Source organism: Cetorhinus maximus, chromosome 2 (assembly GCF_964194155.1).
Source record: "Cetorhinus maximus chromosome 2, sCetMax3.hap1.1, whole genome shotgun sequence".
NCBI lineage: Eukaryota > Metazoa > Chordata > Chondrichthyes > Lamniformes > Cetorhinidae > Cetorhinus > Cetorhinus maximus.
Window position 1 is genome coordinate 164,105,514 of NC_135880.1, and position 16,506 is coordinate 164,122,019.

Consider the following 16,506-nt stretch of genomic DNA (forward strand, 5'->3'; position numbering starts at 1 on the left):
TACAAGAGGTCAGAGGCTAACTCACCTCCTGAGCCCCCAAAGTCTGTCCACCATCTACAAGAGCAGGACAGAGGCTAAGAATCCTGCAACAAGTAACCCACCTCCTGATTCCCCAAATCCTGTCCACCATCTGCAAGTCAGGAGTGTGATGGAATACTCCCCACTTGCCTGGATGAGTGCAGCACCAACACAAGAAGCTTGACGCTATGCAGCACAAAGCAGCCCGCTTGATTGGCACCCCACCCAACAAACATTCACTACCTCCATCACCGACGCACAGCGGCAGCAGTGTGTATCAACTACAAGACACACTGCAAAAACTCACCAAGGCTTAGACAGCACCTTCCAAACTCATGACCGCTGGCATCTAGAAGTTGAAAGGCAGCAGATAGTTGGGAACACCACCACCTGGAAGTTCCCCTCCAAACCACTCACCATCCTAACTTGGAAATATATCGCTGTTCCTTCACTGTTGCTGGGTCAAAATCCTGGAACTCCCTCCTTAACAGCACTATGGGTGTACCTACACCATATGGACTGCAGCTGTTCAAGGCAGCAGCTCACAACCACCTTCTCAAGGGCAATTAAAATGGGCAATAAATGTTGGTCTAGCCAGCGACACCAGTGAATGAAAACCAAACATAGCAGGCCCAGCATTAATTATATAAGGAAACCATACAAGAAGCTGCTGTGAAATTTTCTGACAGTAACTCATCTCTCTGCAGTCCTCTGCCCCACTACATAGATTGCCAGTCTCTAGATTATGCATCCTCATCCTAATTTTATTCAAAGGATTAAAAACAGTAGAAACCTTCACTTATCACAGTGGCAAGTATCCACCCCTGTGCCTGTTGCGATTTTATATACACCAGCTGTTGATAGCTAAATATCAATTTCTACTTCCTTTTGCTATCAGTGCCTTGATGGAACAGAAAGAGGGAAATCTGATAGATATGCCTCAGTCTCCCAGTGAGGAGCAAAGTTTCTCTGTCAATGAAAAATGGAATTTACCAAATTTTCTGCACAATTCAAAGCCACACTATTGTTATGGAGACCCTTGTTTAAAAACTTGGTGTCTCAGGGATGGCAAAAATAAGGCACTATGTGAGCTGATGTCAGGCCCAAACTACACTTAACCGAGGGATTGTCTGGATGAGTGCAGCTTTAGCACTACAAAAAAACTGAACACCATCCAGGGCAAAGCAGTATGCTTGACTGGCACCCTGCCCACCAACTTAAACATACACTCCATCCACTATTGGTACAAAGCGTGTCCTATCTAAAAGGTGCACTAGAGAAACTACAACTTCAACATCATCTCCCAAATCAGTAACTTCTACCAACTCAAACAACGGTTTTTAAACTGAAGTCTGCTTTGGGGGGCGGGGGGGGAATGTGAAGGTACTTTGTTTGTTTAAAGAAACTCACCCCAAAACATTAACCTCCCTTTGCAGATGCTGATTGACTTTCTGCACCTTTGCTGTCTGTCACTCCTAATTTCCAGCATTTGCAATTTTTGTGCATTTTTTTTTTAAAAAAGGTGTGTAACTTTTCAAGCTTTTGTATGTATTCCAAAATGGCAGGTTCCCAATAACTGGAGTCAAATCAATGAAAACATTTCAAATGTTAACATGTTTATTGGTAAGTACTGGTCAAGGAATATATATCAAATCTCAAAATCACAATATGAAGTGTTTTCTACCCCAGCCCCCTCCAAGCTAAAATTGTTTTAACACTGATACAGACATAATTGCCACATACAAATAATCTAGTTATAATATATATAATGTGTGACTAAAATACTAAAAGTGGCATATTCAGTAATAACAAATGTATTTTCTTTACATGATGTATTCTGTTTGACTAGAAGTGCTTTTTATTTCCTCTGCATTTTGAAATGCAAATAACAATACAGAAATTACTGAACACTAATGTAAGTACAATGTTACATAATTATCTTTAAAAGCCATTAGTAGTCAAACCATTCAAAATATAACAAGAATGCACACTTAACCGCACAAGAAAGCCCATTAACTTGCTGATTTTTTTAATTTTATTTTTTTTTTCAAAATAGCAACATTATAAAATCAAAGTAAAGAGAGATATAGTCACCACAGAATTACTTTAAATCAGTTATAATTTTCAGTGCTATTACATTTCAAACCCAAGCATTATGGACCAGGCACAGATAATATTGATTTGAAGAGGCAGTGTGTAGCTGGACTTCTTTTAGACTCAAAACCCCCCATGAATTCCTTTCCACTGTCTTGAGGTAGTTTAAAAAAAATTAAGTCTAGCATCAGACCATTTACATTTTGAGGCTGAGCTCCTTTTACTCTACGCGTTGGCAAAAAAAAAACTACCTTAGATGTTACCAGACAGTCAATGGGAAAGAACAGTATGCTGCATTATGCACTGTGTAGTAATGAAGTGTTAAAGATGGTCCAGTGGGGAGAAACATTAGCTATTCCAGAATGATGGTCTCAAGTTGTTTACCTTCAGGCCTATTGGTCCATTATTGACATTTGTTTTTTAAAACATCCCCCCACCCCGCCCGTAAAAATGTGTGCAGATGGGAGACAGATTACACAATCAAGTGTCATCGTCCTTTGCTATATCCTGGAAAGAACTGGTCCAGGATAGACTGAAGAATCTTGTTGGGAACCATGTTGTAATCCTTTCCAAGTTCATGGCGACACGCAGGACAAGTGTATACTTGGGCCCGGAATGATCGCTGCAGGCAGCTCTGATAGAGAAAGAAGAAGTCTATAAATACACCATGCAAAACATCAATTTGTCAGGAACAGAATAATTACTTCAGATCAGCAGTTCTCATCCTGTCCAGGTCCCCAAAAAAGTCCTCATAGTCTCTAGTCCCTATCTATTTAAGGATACTGGCATTGGTAAGCATTGGAAAAGCTGGGGGGGTTGTGGGGTGGGGAAAGAGAGCCGGGTTTGGTTGACATTTTCCTCCTTTCCCTGTTATTTCCTCCCCACTGGCTTTCCTGCCCCTCAATCTTTAATTCTTTTCCTATTACCTTTCTCCTTGCCTGCAGCAACTTCTCCCACATCGTTCGAGTGTCCACTAAGTCAGCCTGTGCGCCTGGGTACGGAGCAGATCTAGGCCACTGTGTAAGTGGAGCACAATGAGTAAGAAATGGTGGGTCAGGGCTGTTGAGGGGGTGCATAATGGGAATTTCAGAAGGGGAGAAATTGGAGGTGAAGCTGACGGAAGGAACTTGGTGTGACTCAACTGGTTTACAACCAATTGGCAAGAACCATTGCAATACTACAGTATGAGCCTCACTCAAGTTAAACTTGTTTTTAAGGACATTAGTTTGGTTGCCCCACCCCACCCCAGCCCCCTGCCGGATGTGGTGTCAGTTGAGAACCACTGATTTGTATTGTTGCTTGCGGCATACATCTACATGAACTCACTGCAGCCTAAGGAGGAACCTGAGGAATAACACTGGCCTACAAGATGACAGTATAAAATGCTCGGGCGCTGATGAAAAAAAAAAATATGCACTTTATACTGTATTGTACTGTTCGAGTATCTTGTTGCTCCCACAAGAATGAGCTCAGACATTATGTAAGAATGTCCTCTCTTGTTGAGAATATGTACCATAGCAACCCAAAAAATAATTAAATTTCCACAGGACTGATCTTTTTTTCAAAAAGATAGCAATTCCTTAAGTTGGTGACATTTTAAAATACAGCTCTGCTTACTGTGTACATTCTTATAATCACACAAAATAGACTTGAGGCAGTACATTTTTTTATTAAAATAGGACCTCCCTTTGTTTCCTGAAACTCCAATTTATCGAACCAGGACTCATCCAAGTAGCCATTAACAATATGTGAGCCCTTACAGTGAATATTAGCAAACTACTCGATGACAATGGGTATCACTGCTGAGGCCTATCTTAACTACATGAGAAATTTACTTTTGATAGGGGATCAGGATCAGGAATCTGACCTAATTCTACCACCATTCCTCAAGGGGTTCTGAATTGTAGTATCTTGCTGCAGCCTGGTTGAGGTCACCTAACTCTACATAGTTCATCAACTGAACTTGGGGCACTCTTGGTATGGTTCAGCTATTCACTGAATAAACACACCGAGGCATCAGGGGTAGTGTTTTAAGAATCTGACAAGGCAATAAAACACTCAGTCACAAAATCAGAATGCATTTGTGATGTAATTCCTCTCGAATATTCTCAAAGATTGCTGGCTTTCTCCTTTTCAATCCATGCTTGCTTCCTCTCAGCCCACTGACACCATACACACTCCTAGTTGAAGATGACATGGTCTGGATACACTTTTTCATTTTTAACAGAAGAAATCGATTACTTTGGAGCAGTTTTGGGGAAACACGTCTTAAATTCCCTTCAAGCTAAAGACAATAGAAAAGATGGCAAATCTTCCATTTAAAAAGAATCTTTTTTGCACATTGAAGGTTACAGCTCTTCAATAATCTATACAGCAAACAATGACGAAGTGAAGCTTTGTGACGGTTAATTAAATACTCACCTTGCAGACATTGTGCTGGCATTCTGTTGTGATTGGCTGGAAAACCAACTCCTGGCAGCAAATGCACATAAAGATCTGCTCTGTTTTCCTTAAGAATTTCTGCGCATACAAAAAACAGAAATTGTGGGTTGACAGCAAAATATTCAGGACAGACATAATACTTTGGGCAAAACCTGTCTGGAAACATACCGGGCCTTCCATAAGAGAGGCAAGTGCCTCATCCCAAAGTTTCTTATTTAAGCAGTCCTCTCTGATCAACCACTGCTGCTGTGGTGTAAGTTGGTACGTTTCCCCCTCAGCATCATCCTGAGCAAGCTTCACAGTCTTCGGTGCTGGTGGTGCAGTCACAGTGGCAGTGCTAGCTGTACCAGAGAAGGAAAAGCAACAATCAGCAAAACCTTCTCAAACAACAATGGGCTAAGCCAGCACCACATCATCTTCCTCCTTCCCCCCCAGCTATACAGTTGAACAGGTGACCCCCAGGTTCATCATTGTATTTCATAACTTGCCTGTAACAATATATTCAGAAACTGTCCTTTAAATTTAAAAGGGTGGGGGGGAAAAATTCAGTCTCATAAAGGGGCACTAGGCAAAGTTACATCAATTCTCTAAGGCAGACAATGTGGTGGGTTGCTACCTGCATTCTTCAATACTATCAATGAAGAGGCACGCAAGGACCACACAGGTAGTGATTCCAGCACTGTTTATGCCAGGGGGAATCAACGGGCTGTGTGTAATGCCATGAGTGAACTTTCCCCTCGGCATCTCTGCTGAGTGATGGACCAATTTCAAAAGAGGGACACAATGCACAATTGCACAGGGCCACGTCTTTAACAAATAAAACCCATTTCATATGAGCATCATAGTCAATCCCACGGGATACACATGGAATTCATGGCTTGCTCAATGATCATTAACCTCAATTATTGCAGAACGTACCATTTTCCTGCCGCCTCTTTTGAGCTGCTCTGCCACAATTGTTCACGACTGAGTTTGGTTCCGGTTTCTTGCCCTTTTTCTCCTTATTTGCCATAGCTTCCAGGTATCCTTCAGGATACTGTCATGGAACATTACACAGAATTAAAATAGTGCTTGTATCTTTTTATTAGTTGTGGTTTACTGCAATTAAAACAAAACAACTTGAAGCTCTGACCTGCATTTTCAACCCCAGTTTCTTTGTCCTATCCTTCCCTTCTGGGGTCCAAGGAGCGGGTTCTACGTCATCACGTCGCAACAGATAGCGCCACACCAGGAAACCCGATTTCCCAATTTCAGGCCAGTATTTTACCACCTAGGTTAGTACAACAGTTCAGATTAATATACCGCATTTTGAAATGTAATTCCTGTATTTCCTTGTGTCAAGCTTTTCAACAACAAGGCGCAAAAATGTGTCCAGTTCTGGCTGGGCCATGTATAGACTGTCCGTGGACATGATAAGAAGCAGCAATTCCCCACCATACTCTTTCGCCAAAGCATTAAAAGAAAAAAATACCTGCTCCCAAAGCTACCAGTCTTCCAACCTGATAGGCTACAATCTGGCTAGTTAATATAATTACACATTTTTAGAAGGTACCAGTGAAACTTGGAACCTAGGTCTTAGAGCTGTCTATGATTACTTCAAAGGCATGTTCAATATTTAAATGATGATATATGCTGAACACAAACATTGTTGTTTAGGATAGGGTAGTGCTGCATCAGTATGCTACTCCACAGAGTGGTAGGACTTGTGTGTTCATAGTTATATAAATTAAGAAATATTTACAACACAGAAGGCCATTCGACCCAGTGTATCCATGCTGGTTGATGAACAGCCTAATCCCATGTTTCTGCACTATGTCCATAGCCCTGCAGGTCACAGCTCTTCAAGTGTAATCCAAGTATTGTTTAAATGCGGTGAGAGTTTCTGCTCTACCACCATGTCAGGCAGTGAGTTCCAGGTCCCTACCAACATCTGGGTGAAAAAATGTTTCTTCATCTCCCCTCTAATCTTCTACCAATTCCTTTAAAACTATGCCGCTTGGTTTTTCACTCCTCTATTAAGGTAAATAGTTCATCGCTATTTAATCTGTCTAGGCTCTTAATAATTTTATACACCTCAATTAAGTCACTACTGGGCCTCCTCTGTTCCAAGTTAAACAACCCCAGCCTATCCAACCTTTCCTTTTAGCTCAAATTTTCTAGTCCTTGCAACATGCTTGTAAATCTCCTCTGCACTCTCTCCAGCGTGATCACATCTTTCCTGTGATGTAATGACCAGAGCTGCACGCAGTACTCAAGCTGTGGTCTAACTGGTGTTGTATACAGTTTTGACATAACCTCCCTGCCATATTCTCTGCCTCAGCTAATAAGGGGAAATATGCCATATGCCTTTTTAATCACCTTACCGACCTGTTCTGCTACCTTTAAAGATCTGTGGGCATACAACCCAAGTTCCCTCTGTTCCTCCACATACTCAGTATCCTCCCATTTATTGTGTATTCCCTTGTCTTGTTGAACCTCCCAAAATACTTACCTCAGTTTTCTGTACTGAATTCCATTTCCCACTTTACTGCCAAATTGACCAGGTCACCTATATCTTCCTGCAGTCCAAAGCTTTCCTCCTCACTGTCAACCACATGGCCAATTTTTATTTCATCTGCAAACTTCTTTTTCCTATAATTGAGTCTAAATGTTCAATACATTTAAACTACAAAAAGCAAGGGATTGAGTACTGAGCCCCACGGAACTCCACTGGTAACAGCCTTCCAGTCACAAAAACACCTGTCTACCATTACCCTTTTTTCCAGACATTGAGCCAATTTTGGATCCAATTTGTCACTCTCCCCTGGATCCCAAGAGATTTTACTTTTTTGATCAGCATACCACGTGGGACACGGTCAAAAACCTTGCTAAAATCCATGTAGACTATTTCCACTGCTCTGCCCTCATCAACTCTACTGTCACCTCCTCAAAAAATTCAATCAAGTTAATCAGACATGACCTTCCCTTGACAAATCCATGCTGACTTTCCTTGATTAATCTATGCATTCCTAAATGAATGTTTATACTGTCCCTCCGAATTGATTCCAGTGATTTGCCCACAGCCTAATTTATGATAACTGATCTTTTATTTAGGTTATCCCTCCCCCCTCTTTTAAAACAATGGTACAAGATTGGCAGTCCTTCAATCCTCTGGCATCACTCCTGGAATATCGAAACATGATAGTCAGAGCTTTCATAATTTCCTCCCATTAGTTGGAATGAGTGAATTCCCAATTCTAATACGTAACTGGTAGAGATGACAAGTAGGGGCCAGATAAAGAGGACAAAGTCAGGGAGTGAGCCACACCCATCCAGTTTCATATTGACAGCTTTCTGCAGGCAGGTCAAACACTTGCTCTTACAGCAGGAGAGGTTTATATGTCTTGGAGAGAGTGAAAGAACAGAAAGAGAAGGGAAAGGGGAGGAGAAGGGAGGAGAGAAACAGCTAACTGCACTGGATACCAGCACACACTTAAACAAATTAATTACTTTTGTTGGTGAATATCAGCATTGAGATTTAGCTTAACATTCAATAAAAGTATTGGTTTTTTTTAAACATCTCCGTACCATAATTAAAGAGATAAAATTTCATTTAAACAAGCGAGGGAGGAAATTTCCAAAGCAAAGGACAAGCTCTATACTGTTGTATACAGCTGGGTTAATTCTAATTGTTTAATATGCTAATCAGATACTGTTTACATCATCACAGGAAATTATGCAACATCATGAGTTGCTCTATCTTGTGCAGCCTCATGGAAGATGTAGCCAAAGCAGTAAAGTGTCTCCCAATAAAGCTTGTGTTTTACATACCTCTGCAGACCCATTATATATTCTGTATTAGTCGAATGTTAAAGGCCCTGCATAGCATCAAGAATTTACTTTTATGTAGTGCCTTTAATGTCGTAAAATGTCCCAAGGCACTTCACAGGAACATTACCAGACAAAGCTCATCACCCAGCCACATAAGGAGATGTTGGGGTAGATGACCAAAAGCTCAGCCAAAGGAATAGGTTTTAAGGAGCATCCGAAAGGAGGAAAGTGAGGAAATGAGGTGCAAAGGCTTAGGGAGGGAATTTCAGAGCATGGCAGTCGAAGGCACAGCAGCCAATGCAGAGTGATTAAAATCAGGGACGGTGTAGTCTATAGACTGCCAACTGGTGAGAAGGACGTAGAAGAACAAATCTGCAGGAAAAGTAGAGAAAGATACAAGCATTATAGAGTAATTATAATGGGTGACTTCAATTACCCGAATGTAGACTGGGACAGTGGTAGTGTAAAGGGTGGAGAAAGGCAAAGGTTCCTAGATTGTGTTCAGGAAAAATTTCTACAGCAGTATGTGTCCAATCCAACAAGAAAAGACGCACTGTTGGACCTGGCTCTTGGAAATGAGGTGGACCAAGTAGATCAAGTGTCAGCGGGGCAGCATTTAGCAGACATTTATCATTGTCTTGTCCGTTTTAGGATGATGATAGAAAAGGGCGATAGGCAATCCAGAATAAGAATAATTAATTGGATGACAGCCGACTTTGAAGGGGTAAGAACGAACCTGGGCCAGATAGACTGGAATGAAAGGTTGGCGGGAAAAACTGTAGCTGAACAATGGGCTACTTTCAAAAAGAATTGGTTTGGGCACAGTCAAGGTATATTCCATTGAAAGGGAAAGGTAGGGCAAACAAATCCAGAGCTCCCTGGATGAAAAAGGAGATAGACATTAAGATAAAAAAGAAAAAGAAAAAGTGTGCTTATGACAGGTGTCAGGTAGAAAATACAATTGAGAACCAAGAGGGATTATGAGAAAAAACTGGCAGCCAACATAAAGGGGAATCCCAAAGTCATCTATAGACATATAAATAGTAAAAGGGTGGTAAGAGGAGGAGTAGGGCCGATTGGGGACTTAAAAGGGAACTTACACATGGACCAAGGGGCCATAGCCGAGGCATTAAATGAATATTTTGCATCCAACTTTACCAAGGAGGTAGATGCTACCCAGGACATGGTGAGTCAGTAGAAGGGTTCAAAATTGATAAGGAGGAAGTGTTGAATAGACTGTTGGTACTTAAAGGTGACAAGGCACCAGGACCACATGAGATGCATCCAAGGATATTGAAGGAAGTGAGAGCAGAAATTGCAGGGGCACTGACCATCATTTTTCAGTCTTCCCTAGACTCAGGGGAGGTGCCAGAGGACTGGAGAATTGCAAACATTACGCCCTTGTTCAAAAAAGGTTGTAAGGATAAGCCCAGCAATTACAGATCGGCCAGTTTAACTTCGGTGGTGGGCAGGATTCTAGAAACAATTATTCGGGATAGAATTAGTAGTCACATGGAAAAATATGGGTTGATAAGGAAGAGCCAGCATGGGTTTCTAAAAGGGAAATCATATTTAACTAACTTTCTGGAGGTTTTTTTGAAGAGGTAACAGAAAAGGTCGATGAGGGTAATGTTGTTAATGTGGTGTACATGGGCTTTCAAAAGGCCCTTGATACAGTGCCATACAACAGGCCTGTGAGAGAAGTTATTGCTGATGGAATAAAAGGGACAGTAGCAACGTGGATACAAAATTGGCTGAAAAATAGCAAGCAGAGAGTAATGGGCAATGGATATTTTTTGGGCTGGAGGAAGGTTTGTAGTGGAGTTCCCCAGGGGTCGGTATTGGGACCCTTGCTTTTCTTGATATATATTAATGATCTAGATCTTGATGTGCAGGGGACAATTTCAAAGTTTATGAATGATACGATGCTTGGGAGTAAACTGTGAGGAGGACAGTGTAGAACTTCAAAAGGACATAGACATGTTGGTGGAGTGTGCAGATAGGTGGAAGATGAAGATCAATGTGAAGAAGTGTGAGGTGGTGCATTTTGGTAGGAAGAACATGGACAGACAATATAAAATAAGGGATGAAATTTTGAAGGGGGTGCTGGAGTAGAAAGACCTGGGTGTTTATGTGCATAGATGATTAAAGTTGGCAGGACAGGTGGAGAGAGCAGTTAATGAAGCATATAGTATCCTGGGCTTTATTAATAGGGGCACAGGGTACAAGAGCAGGGAGGTTATGCTGAATTTATATAACACGCTCGTTAGATCTCAGCTGGAGTATTGTATAAAGTTCAGAGAGCTACATTATAGGAAGGATGTGAACACATTGGAGCGAGTGCAGAAGAGGTTTACAAGAATGGTTCCAGGGATGAGAAACTTCAGTTACGAAGATAGATTGGAGAGGTTGGGACTGTTCTCCTTGGAGAGGAGAAGGCTGAGAGGAGTTTTGATAGAGATGTTCAAAATCATGAGGGGGCTGGTTGGAGTAGATAGGGAGAAGCTGTTCCCACTCATAAAAGGGTCAAGAACGAGAGGGCACAGGTTTAAAGTGATTTGCAAAAGAAGCAAATGTGACGTGAGAAAAAACCTTTTCACACGAGTGGTTCGCGTCTGGAATGCACTGCCTGGAAGTGCGGTGGAGGCAAGTTCAACTGAGGCATTCAAGAGGGCATTAGATGATTATTTGAATAGGAACAATGTGTAGGGGTATGGGGAAAAGGCAGGGCAATGGAACTAGGTCATAATGCTCATTTGGAGAACCGGTGCAGACACGATGGGCCGAATGGCTTCCTTCAGTGCTGTTAAAATTCCGTGATTCTGTAAGAGGCCAGAATTGGAGGAGTGCAGAGATCTGAGAGCTGTAGAGTGGGAGGACATTACAGAGATAGGGAAGGGCAAGGCCCCTCATGGAGTGATTTGAAAACAAGGTTGAGAATTATAAAATCGAGGCATTGCTTAGCAAGGAGCCAATGTAGGCTAGCGAGCATGGGGGTTACGGGTGAATGGGACTTTGTGCAAGTAAGGACATGGGCAGTAGAGTCTTGGATGTGTCTACGATGGTAGAATGCAGGAGGCCAACCAGTAATAAAGTGGAAAAGTCAAGTCTAGATATAATAAGGACATGGATGAGCTGAGGCAACGTTGGTGTCCAACAATGTTACGTAGGGGGAAATAGGCAGTCTTAATAATGGTGCGGATGTGTGGTCGGAAGCTTATCTCAGGGCCAAATATGACACCAAGTTTGGAAATAGTCTGGTTTGCCAGGGACAGGAATGGAGTTAGTGGTTAGAGAATGGAGTTTGTGGCAGGGACTGAATCCAATAACTTTGGTCGTCCAATAATTTATTTGGGGGAAAATTTGTGCTCAGCCAGTGCTGGGAGTCTGACAAGACATAATGGAAGAATCAAGAGAGGCAGTGATGAGGTAGAGCTGGATTTAACCAGTGTAAACATGGAAACTGATGCTATTTTTTAACATGATGTTGCCAATGGGCAGCATGCAGATGAGAAATGGGAGTGGGCCCAAGGATAGATGCTTGCCTGTGGTGTTGCCCAATGGTATAAGAGCAGGAAGAGAAGTCATTGTAGATAATTCACTGGCTAGGGTTAAGAATGGAACCAGCTGGATGACAGCGGAGAAGTGTTGGAGAATGATGTGGTTAACTGTGTCAAAGGTGCAGACACAAGTTGAGGAGAGATAGTTTATCATTATCACTGGGACATAGGGTGTAATTTGTGATTTTAATAAGAACTATTTTGGGGCTGTGGCAGGGGCAGAAACCTAATTGAAGGGATTTAAACATGGAGAGGAAAGGGATTGGAGATGGAGCGGTAGTTTGCAAGGTTAGGGGCTCAAACGGTTGCTGCTTTAACTGATCATCTAGCAATAAAATGCAATCACAGCTATGTCTGACATGGATCCTGGGTTACTGGGAAGGTTTGACCTCCAATGAATGAGAACCTTGTAAATTCCATCGTATCTGTTGCCTTCCTCAGGTGCATATTTGCTGACTTTCCGTCCTTTTGAACTTCTGACAACCCGGACTGATTTCCCAGCCTTCCAATCTTTGGCTTCTGCTCCAACCTCATCATTCAGCACGGCGTCACAATTAAGAGCCAATGCCCTGAAATGAAGCACAGAAAACTGCTGCTTGAAACAAAAAAAACTACTCAGCAGTCAAGCTGGGGATATAATAACAGAAATAAAATCTCACTATGGCCATCTGCAAGCTATAATTAAGATTCCAAAAAGTTACAGTCTTATCACTATGCTGTTGGGCCTGCTGAGTTTTTTCAGCATTTTCTGTTTTTGTTTCAGATTTCCAGCATCCGCAGTATTTTGCTTTTAGTCTTATCACTACGCTTGAAGTCAGCTGTACCAGTATGAGATTTTATTTACAATCCTTCAACGAATTTTGATGATATATAACAGATGGCATTAATCAGTAGTTCTTGATCTGTCGCCACACCTAACAGTTCATTTTTCAGTGCACTGAAGTCTAATTTTCACAGCACTAGCAATTATGTGATTGAGGAACATTCAAAAAGAAATTGCAGGTTTAAAAAAAAATTTACATGCGCTACCCCTGAGGGTTGTAAACATTCCAGAAGAGCATGCCACTGAAAGAGGCAGTAATCCATATGTTCCAACTCGCAAAATGACCTGTAAGAGGCAAACAAACCTACGAATGCATGAAGTAGTAGCAGTCTTACAACAGACTGAAGAATACTGGTTCATTTTAACAGCACTGCAGTGGCTGTTACGTCTTTTAAAGGAAAATCAGCACCACTCACATTTAGTATTCTCTCACCCAATCCCATACAAACGGATTGTCCACAATCTCAACACAAAAGCTATAAGGGTACAATAGCCTATGATTATGCAACTGGGCTATCAGTCCAGAGGCAGAGTTCAAATCTAAGAATGGCAAGTTGTGAAAATGAATTCAATAAACCTCGTATGCCCCAGGAAAATGACTATGGAACCTCTGAATTTTTGTCAAAACCCAAATATCCCAGAGGGAAGGAAATGCGCCACTACTGTAGGAGTTTAGTTTACATGTGATGCCAGGTTCTCAGTAACCACTGAAGCCAATCAATTGTAGAAAAGTGCTACTGACAACTAGATTGATTTCTGGGGTGCGGGGGTTGTCTAATGAGGAGAGTTTAAGTAGAATGGGCCAATGTTCTCTGCATTCTATAAATTCTTAAGAGGCCTTGACTGGCTGGATTTTGAGAGGTTGTTTCCCCTGGCTGGAGAGTCTAGAATGAAGGATCACAGCCAGGGGATAAGCGGTCAGCCATTTTGAATGGAGATGAACAGAAATTTCCTTATGAAGAGGCGTTGTGAATCTTTGGAATCGTCTTCCTCAGAGGGATGTGGACGCTCAGTCATTGAGCATATTTAAGAATGAGGTCAATAAGTTTTTGGACACTAAGGACATCAAGGAATGTATGGGGATAGAGCGAGAAAGTGAAATCAAGAGAGATACTAAAATGTTATTGCACAACGGAGCAGACTTGAGGGGCCAAATAGCTCCTATTTTTTTAAATAATGTTCCTAATTAGGGATTAACAACAAATACGGCCCTGCCAGTCTCACCCACACCCTGAGAACAAATTGAAAACCAAACTTCAATTCAAAAGCTTTATTTTGATGTCTCACTTATTAAACAGAAAGGTGTATAAAAATGAGCAGCAACAACAATCTAAAGGAATTCCAATTCAATTCCACCTGCTTGGTTTCTTCAGGCAGAATTTTCCGTTCTGGAGACTAAGTGCGTTGGAGGGTGGGTTTTGTAGCGCACTTCCCGCTGGGCAGCGGGTGGGAGATCATGCTCAAATGCATATTAATTATGCATCAGCGAGTAGCTCTCCGAATCAGATGGTGGGGCGGGCACTGATTCGTCCGCTCTGCCATAACCTAATGAGGGTGAAGGCCCGAGCACTATTTTAAATGCCACCCGATTACACATATTACGCTCAGCAGGTCAGCTGTGTGCGGGAAACTTCTTGATATGACTCCACGGAAGAAAAAAGCTGCTCCCAGATTCAGCAATGGTTCCCTTCAGGCTCTCATCCATGGAGCCCACCAGCCCTGGGATATCCTCTACCCAAGGGATGGCTTGAGGAGGCCCAGTAGCCTGGGAGGTGGTTGCAAAGGAGGTCAGCTCGTCAGGCATGCCCGAGAAATGCCATCCAGTGCAGGAAGAGGATGAATGATCTCATCTGCTCCGCCAGGGGAAGTCAACCTTCAGCTCACTCCAAACTCTCACTCTTATAATGGCATCATGCACTCAAAGGGTTACATTGCTCAGGGATCTCACATAGTATTAGTGGGGGAGACATCAGCACTGATTGTCTCATGGGCACTTTAACATCACCAGCATCTCATCCATCAAACTTCATCCTCAGCCCTTACTGGGGAGAGGTCAGCACACACAGCAGGCATGCATGCTTCCCAACCTCTCCCCCACCTCTTCTCACCACATTCAAATCCATTTATCTTCATGCAGGCCAAGCTCACACACAACCAGAGGGTGATATCCCAGGCTGGAGGAGGGATGGTAGACATCCAGTAGCTGTCCCAAATTGAGGAGGATGCCACCGAGCTGGCAGGTGAAGACAAAGATCTCTCCTGTGGAGAAGACGATATCGGTCTCGCCCAGCAAGTCAATACAGCTGAACCCTCCTTGAGTTGATCACATCCTGATTACCACAGTGAGCAACATGCAATGTTGTATTCTACCAGCTTATGAACTAAATCAATCTTCTCTCTCTTACATGCATCAGCAGGCCCAGACAGAGCTCCAGTCCGACCACAAGCTCCAGGCCACCTCAGAGGAGAATGCAGAGGATGCATCAGATGAAGAGCCGTCACTGCATTCACCTGCACCCTCAGCTGTGCAGACACACACACCCAGATGGGTCATAGATATAGATTAGACTCTGGGTCAATTCGGGGGAACACCTCACTGACATCTCCGCAGCAGTTGGAGGCCATGACAGCCCAGGTCTCTGGCACTTGGAGGACTGCTGGAGAATAGGCAGCCACTGAGTCAGAGTCAGGTGAAGAGCCTCTGCAATGTCTCCAACATGCTGAAGATGCAATGACAGGTGGCGGAAAATCAGGTAGAGGTGCAAGAGGCAGTCAACAGGCTAGGGCAAAGGATGGAAGAGTCCATCTACATTCTGTCTGATGTCGTGGCTCTGACATGTAAGCGTCTCAAGGTCTCCATGGGAAGGTTGGCAGCCACCTTGGGAGACCTTGGTCCAGCAGATCCTGCCAGATTTGCGCTTGGATCTGCACTCCGTTTCTCTGGGTGTTGGTGTGATCCATCCGTGGCGAGGAGGAGGGGAAGGCAGGGCACCTTGACCTCCCTCCAGTAGCTCCTTCTCCTCAAGGAGTCAGGCAGGAGCCTTGGGCGGAGGGTCAACAGCTGGAGACCCCGGGGTCATCCACCAAGGTGACTCAGTGTTCAGCCGATCCCAATCCCCTCTGCCTGTGACCCCATCACTTCCAGCTGAACCAGCCAAGGGGGGTGCACCTGTCCCACAACAGGAGACCCAAAGCAGGTCGGGGCCCTCTAGGTCTCGGCCTCCTTGAGGACACCAGTCAAAGTCATCACAGACATCAGGGTGTAGCAGTCAGCAGGCTGCCTCCACCTCTGCTGCGGATGTCAGTATGCACCTAGACGTAGCGGTAGAGTTAGAAAAATTAAGAAGCTTTGACATCACTTCTGGGTCATGGCAGTTCAATCACTATATATCTATCATGTACCTTTGTAAATACATTTGCTGTTCACGAGAGTGGTCTCGTCATTTGAAAGTGTCGTGCATATGCATTTATGTGCCCTCTTATTGTGAGAGTGAACCATGCTCCCACTCAGTGATCACCTCCCTTTGTGAGCCTCAAATTCATGCGGAGCTGAGTCATGGTAGTTACTCGACTCTCGAGTTACGTCAGGGAGATGTGTCAAACTCTTTACTGGAAGTGTTTGCAAAATGCGTTAGTAACCTCTACTCTTTACAAGACCAGATGGAGTTAGGCGTGCTCAACAGCCTTGGAAGATTAGCTATAATTGTTTCTCAAAATGAGATGGCTGTCTTCATTGGTAGCGCCAAAGCACAAAACCTG

General features: G+C 43.1%; 1 protein-coding gene across 2 annotated transcripts in view; it reads right to left on the minus strand.

The window, feature by feature from the left end:
- Positions 1-1,613: 1,613 nt before the first annotated feature.
- Positions 1,614-16,506, minus strand: part of uhrf2 (ubiquitin like with PHD and ring finger domains 2) — a 165,119-nt gene continuing 150,226 nt past the window's right edge. Inside the window, exons 11-16 of one of the 2 annotated variants that reach the window (XM_078570566.1) lie at positions 12,331-12,493; positions 5,687-5,824; positions 5,473-5,590; positions 4,723-4,895; positions 4,534-4,632; positions 1,614-2,746 (exon numbers count right to left, since the gene is read on the minus strand). In XM_078570566.1, the coding sequence (XP_078426692.1) occupies positions 2,600-2,746; positions 4,534-4,632; positions 4,723-4,895; positions 5,473-5,590; positions 5,687-5,824; positions 12,331-12,493 (838 nt within the window). In that variant the 3' untranslated portion in view covers positions 1,614-2,599. Of the gene's footprint in view, positions 2,747-4,068; positions 4,397-4,533; positions 4,633-4,722; positions 4,896-5,472; positions 5,591-5,686; positions 5,825-12,330; positions 12,494-16,506 lie in introns of those variants that run through there. The other variant, XM_078570567.1, reaches the window with a different exon arrangement.